The sequence below is a fragment of the Corella eumyota genome, chromosome 6 (assembly GCF_963082875.1).
Source record: "Corella eumyota chromosome 6, kaCorEumy4.1, whole genome shotgun sequence".
Taxonomy (NCBI): domain Eukaryota; kingdom Metazoa; phylum Chordata; class Ascidiacea; order Phlebobranchia; family Corellidae; genus Corella; species Corella eumyota.
Window position 1 is genome coordinate 10,414,571 of NC_137495.1, and position 12,725 is coordinate 10,427,295.

The 12,725-nt window shown below is 33.8% G+C and overlaps 1 protein-coding gene across 1 annotated transcript; it reads right to left on the reverse strand.

Moving 5' to 3' along the window:
• Positions 1–1,019: 1,019 nt before the first annotated feature.
• Positions 1,020–1,484, reverse strand: LOC145755818 (zinc finger BED domain-containing protein 5-like). The gene has a single exon (XM_082572061.1). It carries the CDS (start codon positions 1,482–1,484, stop codon positions 1,020–1,022), a length of 465 nt encoding a protein of 154 aa, XP_082428187.1.
• Positions 1,485–12,725: the final 11,241 nt, after the last annotated feature.

The following is a 12,725-nucleotide window of genomic DNA, read 5'->3' on the forward strand; positions in this document are numbered from 1 at the left end:
TTCTTTAAAAAGAATGCAAAAACTGATTTAAACTTGCTGTTTTAGCTTTAGCAAGGCTTAAGAGCGACCTTTTCATCATAAATATAATGTGAGAATATACTCGATCGAACGATTAGTATTTCTATTTTTTTAACTTAAAAATATTATTTAAGGCCTTAAAACTTCCTTAAACAAGAATAAAATACCCAGTTTACACCTATTTTATTTTATTTTTGTTTAATAGTTAAACAAAAACGATAAAATTTGTTAATATACAACGTTTGAAATTGCCAAAATATTTTGCAACTCTATGGTGGTCTTAGCCCCACATTTCGATCAAAGTTCTCAACTTTTTTCCAAATTTCGGAATTCTGACAGCAAAAACGGCGTGATGATATTTTGTATTTGGCAGCCCGTGGGGCTAATTTTGGTTTAGCCCTTACATGTTTACGCTACGTTTTTCGAAAATTTTTGCGTATTTTGTGGCCAAAATAGGCGCTATTTTTTAATATTTTAAATAATTTTAGCGAAAAACAGTGCAAAAAAATAAATATTATTTAAAAAATTTAATATTAATTAAAAAATATATATATAAATTAAAACATAAAACCATTAAAAAAAGTTGGGGGTTTTAGCCCCATTAGCTACATACACGAGCCGCCACTGATATAGGTAAACAATGCAAAAGGCGATATAAATTATTGTATGCAACACGTTATATGCGATTAACACTACAACACAATTAACAAATTAAAAAGAACAACTACATTAACAACAGTTAATGCGATGGCTGAGCTTTTTGTTCTTTGCCAGAAGGGAAATACGAGGTTCAATGCATGACAATGCACAAATCAAGTCATTTTCCACACACATGGCATTTCTAGATCTTGTTTTTAATGAAACAAGAGCTGAAAAAGCGGCTTCGCATAAGTAGGTTGAACCAAATGGAAGCATATTTGGCTACTCGGGGATAAGAAGCACAGGCATTACACCAGAACGTTGTTAATTTAGAATTCTCAAATGCGGTCTTCATAGTCGAATCATTTTTTAAATCGATAAATGGGCAGGGAAGAAAAGTTTGCATTGATCGGATTTCTCACTATTTTGAGATTCTCATTCATATCTGTGCGCTCTGGAAAGTAGTAGTCTAGTTCTTCGTCCAATTTGCACAAATGTTCTGTGACTTCTGCTGAAATATTTACAGAATTATTCGCTGTGGTTAGAACTGAGAGCCTGTCGAACATGACAAAAACGTCTTTCATACCATGCATTTTCCACAACGCTAATTTGTCCACAAAGGCATTAAGTGAGTCGTAAAGATTTATCATATTGGTTTTACCCCCTTGCATGGATAAATTTGGCGTATTTAATTTTTCGAAGATGTCCGCTAAATATGCCAAGCGTTGTATGAACAAAGGATTACTGAAATAAGAGGCAAGTTCTTGTTTCTGCCTGCCTAAGAACTCTGCTAACTCTTCTCGCAGTTCAAACACCCTGGACAGCATGTTGCCCTTTGAAAGCCAACGCACATCTGTGTGGTATAAGAGTGTAGTATGGTCTGACAGTGGCACATTACTAGCATGTTTTTTTATAAATTGCTAGCTTACCCTTTTTTACTACCCCTAATAATTAATAGATGCCTGTTACTAAGTTTAAATTAAACTTTTTTGGAGCTATAACCTAGTTATCATTAATCGTATTTTATTCTTTTTGTCATGTTTACAAATTTGCTTTGGGTAAAATTCATAGTGATAAGCTAGTACTAAACGACAGCCCAATACAAAACGCAAATCAGGAAGGCCGAAAATGGCATTTAGCGTTACCAAATTAATGTGTATAATTTTAATAAATAAAAGTAGTCTATCTTTTATTATTACCAAACCCATATTTCTAATTTTGCATAACATTAATACCCTTTAAATAGAAAATTGCAATATTAAATGTATAACAAAGGTGTTTTGAAATTAAAATACTTGGCACTGACACTCCTCGGCCAATTCGAAAAAACAAAATTTGCGTTTGACTTTACGTTTGCAAATGCGTTTGACTTTGCGTTTACGTTTGCAAATGCGTTTGACTTTGCGTTGCGTTTGCAAATGCGATTGACTTTGCGTTGCGTTTGACTTTCCAATTGCGTTTACGTTTGCAAATGCGTTTCACTTTGCGTTTGCAAATGTGTTTGACTTTGCGTTTACATTTGCAAATGCGTTTGACTTTGCGTTTACGTTTGCAATTGCGTTTGATTATGCGTTTACGTTTGCAAATGCGTTTGCTACTTTAATTAAAATTGGCCACCATACGCTTGTACCGATTTATAATGCGACTTGTTTTGATTAAAAAAAACACCTTACTTTATTTTTTTGCATTAATTAAAATACCACAAACAAAAAAATTAACGATTCTGTTTGATAAGGTAAGTTTTTATTTATAGTGTATATTTATGGTAATTAAAGTTCTGATGGATATAAATACATTTATTAAAACTACAATTAAATTACGTAAAAACTTAGTTTAAAAAAGAAAAGAAATATATTTATTTATAAGGATTTTTGAATAATAATTTGGATTTGTTGGCATTAAAGCTAGTTTTAAGTGCTGTTTAAGGAAAACTATGTGTATACAAGAAATATACAACAAAACTACGGTTTAACATCGATAAATTAGTAAATATTTACAATTTTAAATAGTTAATATGTACATTTAAATTACAAAGCAATTAAGAGTGTTTATTGTTTACAGGAAGTTATATTTATATAGAAGAAATACAGTACAAAGTTAGAGTTTATATATATGCAAAATTTTTACAAAAAATTATTTTAAGGACAATTTAATTATTTTGCCACTAGTAAGTGGAGTACGAACTAAAATATTTTGTTGTCATGGCAAAATGCACATGTTTAAAACAATTGTTTTTGGTTAAAAATTTGGTCAATTTTTGAGTTTAAAACTGGTTTTCATGTACTAAGTATATTACTTATTGTTTATTTATTGTACTGTTATACTTGTTGGTACTATTTTAGCAGTTTTAATAGATTGATTTGAAAAAATTTGGATAATAATGTTATTTTAAATTTATTTTGTTGAAATTGCATTTTTTAATTGTTTTACATAAGGTTATAGAAAGGAATTATTGCTTATTAAACACGATGACATGTTTTTGATTATATTCAGGTAGTTAATATTTAAAAATAATAATTAAACTGTTTTAGGTGTTAAAATTTATTTTTGCATTTATTTTTAGGTCAGAATAATTTTTTAAGTTACTGCTGAGTTATGTTCAAATGCTGTTATGGTTTTAGTGATAATCTGTGAATATAAGCTGTGATTTTTGCTGTTTTCAAGGGTGAGTTGAAAGTATAAAGTTTTTTTTAAGAGGATAGAATAGTTGGTAAAGAAATGTTAAATTTTTCATGGCAAATTTGGTTTCTTTGTTTCCAGATTTTTTGATGTAAAATTGAATGAAGAAGAATATAATGACCAAGGTCGGAATTATCAAAAATGTTGTGGTGTTGGCCGGATAGAAAGGTAAAGATGTTATTAGTTAAAGTAAGTAAAGGTTGGATTTGTTTACAAGCATAAAAAGTGTGAAACGAAGTTTTGTACGCGGCTTTGTTGCAAAACAGGCAATGTGAGTTGTTGTCTAAATTAAAATGCATGTATGTAGATTTAAGTGGTAACATGTTATGTATAAGTTTAAAGTTAAATGTTTTGGTGCTGTTGGTTTAAATTTTACTGTGTATGTGTGACCATGGAATTGTAGAATTGGTTGTTATAATTGTTTTACATCAATTGTTTTTAAGTTATGTTGTTTTTGTTTATAATTGTAATGTAAATTGTTTTTGTTTGTGTTGTCAATATGTGGTATTGTGTTAAGTGGTAAGATGTTGTGTAGTTTGGAAAGTGTGTGTCCTATGTGATATACTATGAGAGTGTCCTGTATGGTCGGTAGGTTTGCATTTAATCTGTATTTGGTGTGTGAAAAAAGTGGTCTTATGTAAAAAGGGTATGCGTATGTTTGTATGTCTGGAAATAAAATAGCCTCTGCATGTCTGTTGTAGTATCAGTGTTTTATATGTGATATTTGGGTGTGTTTTTTCTAGTTCATATGTGAGGAATGTGTTGTTTAGTTTTGATAGGATATGTTGTGGTATGGGATATATGCTGGCTATTGCTCGTATGTGGGGCAGTAGTCTTGTTTTGTGTTCAAGTTTAGTATAATGTTGTTTTAAATTCTCGTTTTCTGTTGTAATTTTGTTGTATGTTGTATTCCATGATTTAAATTTGTGAAGATATGCCTATTTGTATGTTAAGAGGTGAAATGTGTGTGTAATTAGGGTGTATGTTTTGTGGTATATTCTGTGTTTTAATATTGCGGTTAGTAATTAATGTATTTGTTTTGTTGTGATTGAGTGTAAGTCCAGATGCATGTTCAAATAATTGTAGTGTTTTATAAGCTGAGTGTATTGACCAAGGTGTGGATAGTGTAAGGGTTGTGTCATCCGCATATGAAATTGATTTGATAATATTTTGGTCTGTTTTGTGTATTCTTTTGATTGTGTTATCTGTGTCTATTTGTTGTATTAGTGGTTTAATTGAAAGTGTGAATAGGTGTAAGCTTAGTGAGTCTTTTTGTCGAATTTATTTTTGATGTGTACTAGTGAAGTGATATTTGTTTATGTGAACGTGTGATGTGGCGTCTGTATTTAGTGATTTAAAAATGTTAATGAATGTGATTGGAAAGTTAAATTTGGCAAATGTGTTTAGTAGGTATGTGTTGAATCAAATGCTTTTTTGAAATCTAGTGATATGATATGGTATTGTTTATGTCGTGTTGTGGATAAATTGTATATGTCCCTCAGCAACAAGCTTGCGCCTGCTGTTGATTTGTTGTGCAAATTGTGTGTGTGATAGTAAGGTGTGAGTGATATTTTTTAGTCTGTTGGCCAAAATGCAAGTGAAAATTTTGATGTCAATGTTTAGTAATGATATTGGTCTAAAGTTTTCTAAAAGTGAATATAAATTGTATATTAATGTTATAGTGCCTGTTTTAAATTGTTGCGGTATTTTGCCTGTTGTTAAAAAAATGTTAAATAGTTTGAGTAATGTATTTTGAAGTGTGCCTGGTATGTTTTGTAGAGTTCGTATGTTAGTCCGTATGGCCCAGATGTTTTTTGTGTTTATTTTATTATATCATGTTTATTTTATTACATGTAATTAGAAGCATGTTTGTTTAACTACAAGCATGTTTGTTTTTAAAAAAGGAAGACCTATAGTCTATGCATCGAGATCAATGACTCGAGCTGAAGTCAATTATGCTCAAATAGAGAAAGAAATGTTGACCATAGTATTTGGAACATCAAAATTCCATCAGTATATTTATGAAAAAGAATCAATTATAGTGGAATCTAATCATAAGCCACTGGAATCAATTTTAAAGAAACCCTTAAATAAAGCTCCACCAATACTACAATAATTATTTCTACGTCTATAAACATATGACATTAAATTTAAATATGTTCCGGGTAAATTTATGTATGTCGCAGATAAGAATCAATCTGATATTGAACTTGAAGAAAACATAGTTCGAGTAATACACTCTCTTATTTTGAACTTCCTGTTACTGCTGCAATATATAAAAAAATTAAAATGACAACAAAACAAGATGCAGTACTACAGAAAATTGTAAAATACTGTGATCAAGAATTGCCCCGACTTTGATAAAAATCAAAAGGTACAAAAGCATTACTATGATAGAAGTAAGAAGACTTCGTCTCATCTCAAAAAAAGATGTGGTAAGGTACAGAAAAGATAAACATTGGAAGAAAGCAGTAATCACGAGCAAACGCTCAAAACCGCGTTTAACAATATTAGAAATGAACATGGTCAATTGAGGCGAAATCGGTACTGTGATTAATGTATTAACTTGTGTAGTATTAAATTCCTAAACCAAGTGTTAATTAAATTGCTTGTTACATATCGTGTTTGCATACCTAAGGCATGCCCCTGATTTAATTCATATGTGTAATCTTTACTTCAGAAGAAGAGGGGTGTAATGATTTTAACAATGCTCAGCAAATAAACGTTTTATAGCGCAATAATAAAACAGACGCCAAAACCTATAGTCTGTAGAAAGCGTAACAACAACTTTATTTTTAGATTTTCCAAGACAATATAAAACCTTGTTGCAGGCACAACAAGTTACGACAGTTCCCCATATCTTCTCGAACATTGGCAATGCAAACAAAAAGGGTGAACAAGGAGCATACGCTCTCCTCCAGACTTTCAAACGGGTCACGATTTTCTGACTGCAACTATTCCCTGTAAGCCGACATTTGACACGCACATCTCTACAAACCCCACAGATGGCTCGTCTACTTTAACGCCCAAGCTGGCTCAACTACGCCCACAGAGGCTCATTTATCGTTCCTTTTCAATGTCACTCGTCGCAAGCAAGCCCAAGATACAGCTCAAGAATAAGGAAGATAGCAACACGTCAACCAGTTCACTCATCAATTTCCATTCGTTTTTCCAAAGAAGATTCTGCCGAATTTTTATATGCCAGGAATGCACAACTTTCTGCAAGGGGGGTAATAAGCCTAGATTCTGCCGAATTTTTATATGCCAGGAATGCACAACTTTCTCCAAGGGGGGGTAATAAGCCTAGATTCTGCCAAATTTTTAAATGCCAGGAATGCACAACTTTCTCCAAGGGGGGTAATAAGCCTATTACAATCAATTCTAAGTTTAAGCTAGTCAAATGTCATTGACCGAACACGTACAACAATTATTCTTGTTACAACGGGCGTCAACTTCAAACAATGCACACTAAAAAAACTGATTCGAAATTAGTGCCACGCGTTGCCAAATAAAAAAAATCTTAAACCCGTTTTTGCCGTCAGAATTCCAAAATTTCAAAAAAAAGTTGAGAACTTAAATCAAAAAGTGGGGCTAATTTTGATTTAGTCCAACAATAAGTTGCAAAGTAATTTGGCAATTTATAACTTCGCGACTTTTATAAGTTTGACGTTTAATTGATTTATAAATAAAAATATGAAATATTATTTAAAACATAAATTAGGTGTTTACTTATTTTTTAAGCAGGTAATAAGACTTCAGCAAATAAAAATAACCGGTTAGATTTAAAAAAAATTTCATGAAGATCGTGCACGTATCTGGGGTGGCATTACGAAACTTGTTAAGTTAACGATCTCGTTAGTTATACGTCATTAGCGAGCGAGAACGTCACTTAGCGAGAAAATCGGTATTACGAAACAAAAAATGTCACTTTTAACGAACGAAAAAGCACAAATTTTAGCGAGTAGAATTTACCGTCCGTTAACTTAGCGAGGAGTATTTAACCTTGTTTATTGCTATGTTAAACATTGAATATATTTTTGCGGTACATAAAACTTGCATGTTATTGAAAAAAATAAATTTTAAAATAGCTAAATAAATGCTTAAAAATATCTCTAAATGTTGGTATTTCGAATAAACTAAACTATCGGCCATACGCGATTTACTTGTGTTTTAAAATAGTTTATATTAACAAAGTGCAAATGTACGCGACTATGTTATCAACAAATGGGTTACTCTTTCAGTGTGGCTTTCTAGTATGGTTTTCTAAAAGTTGTTAGAGACAAAATGTTTTATTTGTTTAAATAAATACAAGTGTAAAAAACCTATATTTTGTTTTGTTAAGTAATGCGTTCTAAAAAATGCGTTTAGTATAAAAGCACCCTCGTGGATATGATGTAATATCGCCGCTTTAATGTAGCCTGTATTATTGTGTAAAAACGTAAGTCACTTTGCGTAGCTTAAAATTCCTTCTTTTGCACTCTTTCATTTTTAACAAACTAGGTGGTGCCCATTTAGTTAACGAGCGAGATAGCTCGCTAAATTTTGACGCATTAGCAAGCTCGTTTAATTTAACTTAACGAGTTTCGTAATGCCGCCCCTGGTAGAATCAGTTAACTAAGAATTCCCGCATATCATTTTTTAGTAAAAAAATTAATTTTGATTTGGTTTTTAGAATTTGTTAGTCTATTTTTATTTATTGATTAAAAGCCAAATATTTACTTTTAATGTGTTTTTTTAGTTTTGAGCATCTGTAGGTACTACTAAAATATAAAGATTATTTCAACGAGCATTTAAAGTAAGAAGTTAACCAATTTGTATTAGTTCTCATTTTTTAAAACAAGGTTACCTATAAAAGTAGATTTTTGATTCTTGTGTAAACTTAAAGATATTAATCATTTTATGTTATTTATATTGTAGATTTAAATCGCGTAATTTATGTTTATACTGTATTGTAATTAAATTTAAAAACCAAAATGACTATGTATGTTGTTTAATTATAAAACATTTTTACAAGTAGTCTTGCAAGTCCACGGCGAATGTTAGGAAAGGAAGCTTTTTTAAAAGGTCCCACCTTCCGCTGGCACAGCTTCTGGAATTGATAATGTTGTGGTCCCTTGATCTACCGAATGCAACCGTTACGATCATGTCAGGAGTATCAACAAAAACCATTGTAGATTGGTTTTTCTTCAATAGAGATGTAGGTTTAACATTAAATAATGTAAAATAGTTATTATCAAATGCATTTGTTATTATTTTTTTTTGTAGATTTGCAGCCACGTGCTGCTGTCTACTCCGCACGTAATTGGTGGGCCTTATTTCGCGGCATAAGCCCGGAAACAGGCAGGGCCGTCCAGTAGGCATTGACACCACAACCAATTATGTTACATACACGTTAAACTTTTTAAAACTAGTGAGACACAATTACAACTACAATTTAATTTTAGGCAATGCTTTTTGGATTTAGTGCCAAATTGCACTAGGCAAACACTGGAAGAAATAATTCGTAGGTACGTTGCGGTAGGAACGACAATCCACACCGACGGTTGGGCGGCGAATAACAAATTAGGAAGTAAATACACTGCCATTTTTTTAATTTTTACTAGTAGCTATCTGCTTTAAAAATATTTCAACATCACCAGATTTGGGTTTTATTTACCGAACAATTTGTTACACCGGGAGGTGTAACACCAACGACATCGAATCAATGTGGGGTGAGATGAAGCGCAAGTTTAAGCGGATAAAGGGAATCCCAAGAGAAAACTTGCCGGGGTATTTTGGACGAATGGTTGTGGCGCCATCAATATCAAAGAGCGCCATTTCCAGGAGTTCGCCCCCCCCCCCCCACTTTAAAACGGCCCTTTTTAGGGCCACCTTTTGTATAAAAGAGATTGAAGTAAAATGAAAAACAAATAACATTTTACAACCAAAATTGATTAACATGAAGGTCTAAGTCTTATTTTTGTTTTGTAATTTAATAAGAAACCTTACATACTCCACAGGAATTAACTATGTTTAAACACGCAGAGAGAGCTATGACATACAGAAACTGCGTCACTACACCAGACTAATTGCCCTTTTGTAGGATAATTCTGATATTATCCTAGCATGAAATCACGTGTTATATGGAAAAAGGCACACTACGTCATAAACTTTGATTAATAGCCCGAAAGGCTTATTTTGCTGCCCAGAACTTTAAGTCGTGTTAGCCAGACATACCAAGAGGTCGTTATCTACCTGCATCGGTTTCCTGTTGCACGCAAACACTTTCTTGACCTGGCGGCCCAAATTAACTTTAGTTTGTTTTAATTATATGACGTAGCCGTTTCTCTAAATTTATTCCCCTTTTTTAAAGCATTTCTTATTAATGTATAATATATGTATGTCGAGAGACCTCTAACGGTGGTGTAGTGGTAGTAGGTGTAGAGCAGAGCGTATGCTATGATGACTTATTTCATCTGTAACAATTTATAATTAGTCTTTATTCTATTGTGTTTTTGCGTATTGACTCGCCAACGTATTACCAGAGTTAATGAGAAGTATTTCTTGCCTGTGAAATATACGACGTACAAGGTTATTCAGGTGTGTTGCTTATTAATGCACTTAGTCAGACAATTTTACTAAGTTGCTTAACAGCAAACGGAGTCAAACCTTTTATTAACTTAGAAGGTTAAACAATACAAAATAGTCGGATTTTTACCAAAGATATAATTCCAACCGGAATATATCTCAATAAACTATTAACCCAAACAACTACTCCTACACTTTTCTGTTTTTATAGTTACCAACAAACAAGACTTACCACAAAAATTTACGCTTAAAAATAGGTATTCATATGAGATAATATTTTGTGGGCTAGGCTAATGGAAATGAAGAAGCTTACTGCATAAAAATAAATTATTTCATTTTTAAATTAACCGTTTGCCTAATGTTAATAAAATAAATAATGTAGAATTTTATAAACTCCACTACTGCTTCGACAATTATTAAGCCCTAATAGAGCACGAAATATAGATGAGTATATCTATACGCAAGACCCCAATTGATTAAAATACTAAAAATAGTCGAGATAATCCAAACTTGTTAGCTTAAAACTAAAACTTGCTTGGAGATTTATTCTAACAAATATATTTTGCAAATTACAGTTTTAAAATTAAATTTTACTACGCATATTTTTTTTACTACGGTTGTGACTTGCAATTGTTAAACCTTTTACGCGGGAATAGTTAAAGGGTCTATAACATCTATTTGGGTTTGGTTAGAAAGATATAATTTTTAAAAGTTGTTAAGTAGATCAATTTAAATCCAACACCAACTTTAGAAATTTTTTGGGCGACTTTTTCCTCAATTTTAACTTTTAAAGCATACGCATTTTTCGCCTGGCTTGACTGGCTCTTCACTTTTTTGTTTAACGGAAGGCGTGTCAGGCTCCTTTTTGTTTTTTTTCGTAATGAACTTGATAAGCTCTTCTTCACTGTCCTCGTCTTCAAACTCTGGTCTTTTGCGTTTGGGTAAACGAGGTTCTTCTTCTTCCTCGGTATCACTTATGATTTCTTCCTTTTTTATACCCTTGTTGAAGGCCATAATGTATTCGGCTACTTCTGTTAGACACGATGCCATTGGCTCCTCTTTGTTAAGTGTCTCCTCTACTTCCTCTTGTCAATTTGCAAACTATCTCATCAGAGATATGTGTAGATAATTTAAGTTTTTTGACGGGGATTTCTAACGTGGCCTCTGCGTCCCACTCGGCTTCGGTAAACCAGCGCTTGATGTTCAAGTCGCCCATTCCGGCCAGCCTTTTGATCGGTTCTTTAACATTTGTTGTGATAAATGCGCATGTAGCAGCATTATCCTGTCTGTCCCCATGGACTTTGGCGCTCCAGTTGTTATGGAACATGAATTTGACTGCCGAGGTCAATTGATCATTATTAAAGAATGAAGCACCGGCGTCGTCGATCTTCATCATTTTATGTTTAAGCCTTAAGCTCATTTGACCAACGGCGGCGCTATCATTCGTGAGGGTCGAGGCATATTCTGTAGGGTAAAGCAATGCTCCAAGCATTGTCTTACCCTTACCGGCTGCTCCGTGCAACATAAAATGTTGCGAGAGCCTTATGCCGTCCTTGTTGGGGTCGCGTATCTCAAGCACTGCCCCAACGAGTCCGACCTTCAAATCGAAATTTGAAAGCCGGTAGCCATTGCTTCGGATGTTTTTTGCATTGCCAATGATTTGATTGACCATGGCCGCTCCTGTCTCTGGTGTCCAAGGTGTACTCTGGCTTGACATGTTCGAAAAGGCTCTGCCCATTTTGGACTTCTCCTTCCCCCAGGTCATTATACCGTATGCCCTCTTGACGATGGTTTCGGGGAAGGTGAAGAGCCCCTCGGCTTTCTTCCGCCATAGCAGTCCATGGTGGTGACTGCCCACATCGGCTATCCCTCCTTCCTGTGGCCCGACCACGATGGTTGCTGTCGGTGTCTGATAGACTCCTTCCGAGCCATTGGTTGTGGTGAAACACCACTTGCGGGCTCGGAAGGAGCTGTCGGCTTCCACATTCGCCCCATAGACTGATAAGTTCTCTTCGAGTGATTGTTTTCTTCCATTCATCTTTTACTGCTGTTGTATCTGCTGTTCTCTTCCAAAAGTTAGTGATGATTTTATCGATAAGTGATACCTTTATATTGTGTGATGCCATCTCCCTTTTTCTCAACGAACTAATTTAGAATTTAATCTCGTTGGTTAATAAACACGCGCCTTTTTCTTTTTTTGTGATTGGTTTATTATAAAACAATAACGAACTGAAACGACTTGGCGCCACAAAATAAATACGAAATAAAATACGCGCCAAGCCGGTCAAAATTTATCGATGTCGAGCAAATTCCAATTCTACTGTGGTGATATATGGTATGCTCATTATATTGTCGGCTTTGCTTCCGACGCCTGTGTATTTGGCATGCATCAAGTCTTTTTTGATCGTATCAGTGTAGACGTGCATTTGGGTTATCATCCCTTTACTGATTGGTTCTGTTGATTCGTTTATGTCCCACCATGGTGATATATCTAGTGGTTGTATTGTTGTGTTAGTGGAATATCCTGTTCCTGCTGCATTTAGACCGGTAGTATGGGTGTCTTTTTGTATCATTTTGATTTTGATGTCATTAAAGTCATCTCCGAGCTCATACTGTTGTTTGTAATTAGTGGCTCCTCGTCACATGGTGTGACCCAGTGCGTTGTATTTGTTTCATGGCCAATGTCAAAGGATCTCTTGTATAATATTGAATCTGTGTCCCATGCCACGTCTATGTATACTCTTGGCTTTATTACTCCATCGGCTGTGATCCTGTTCATGGCTGTTATTGGCCATAATGTTAGGTGCCAGTTCTTGATCCGG

Excerpts from the sequence above, each read along its gene's own strand:
- LOC145755818 (XM_082572061.1), bottom strand. The coding sequence starts at position 1,484 with ATGCTGTCCAGGGTGTTTGAACTGCGAGAAGAGTTAGCAGAGTTCTTA.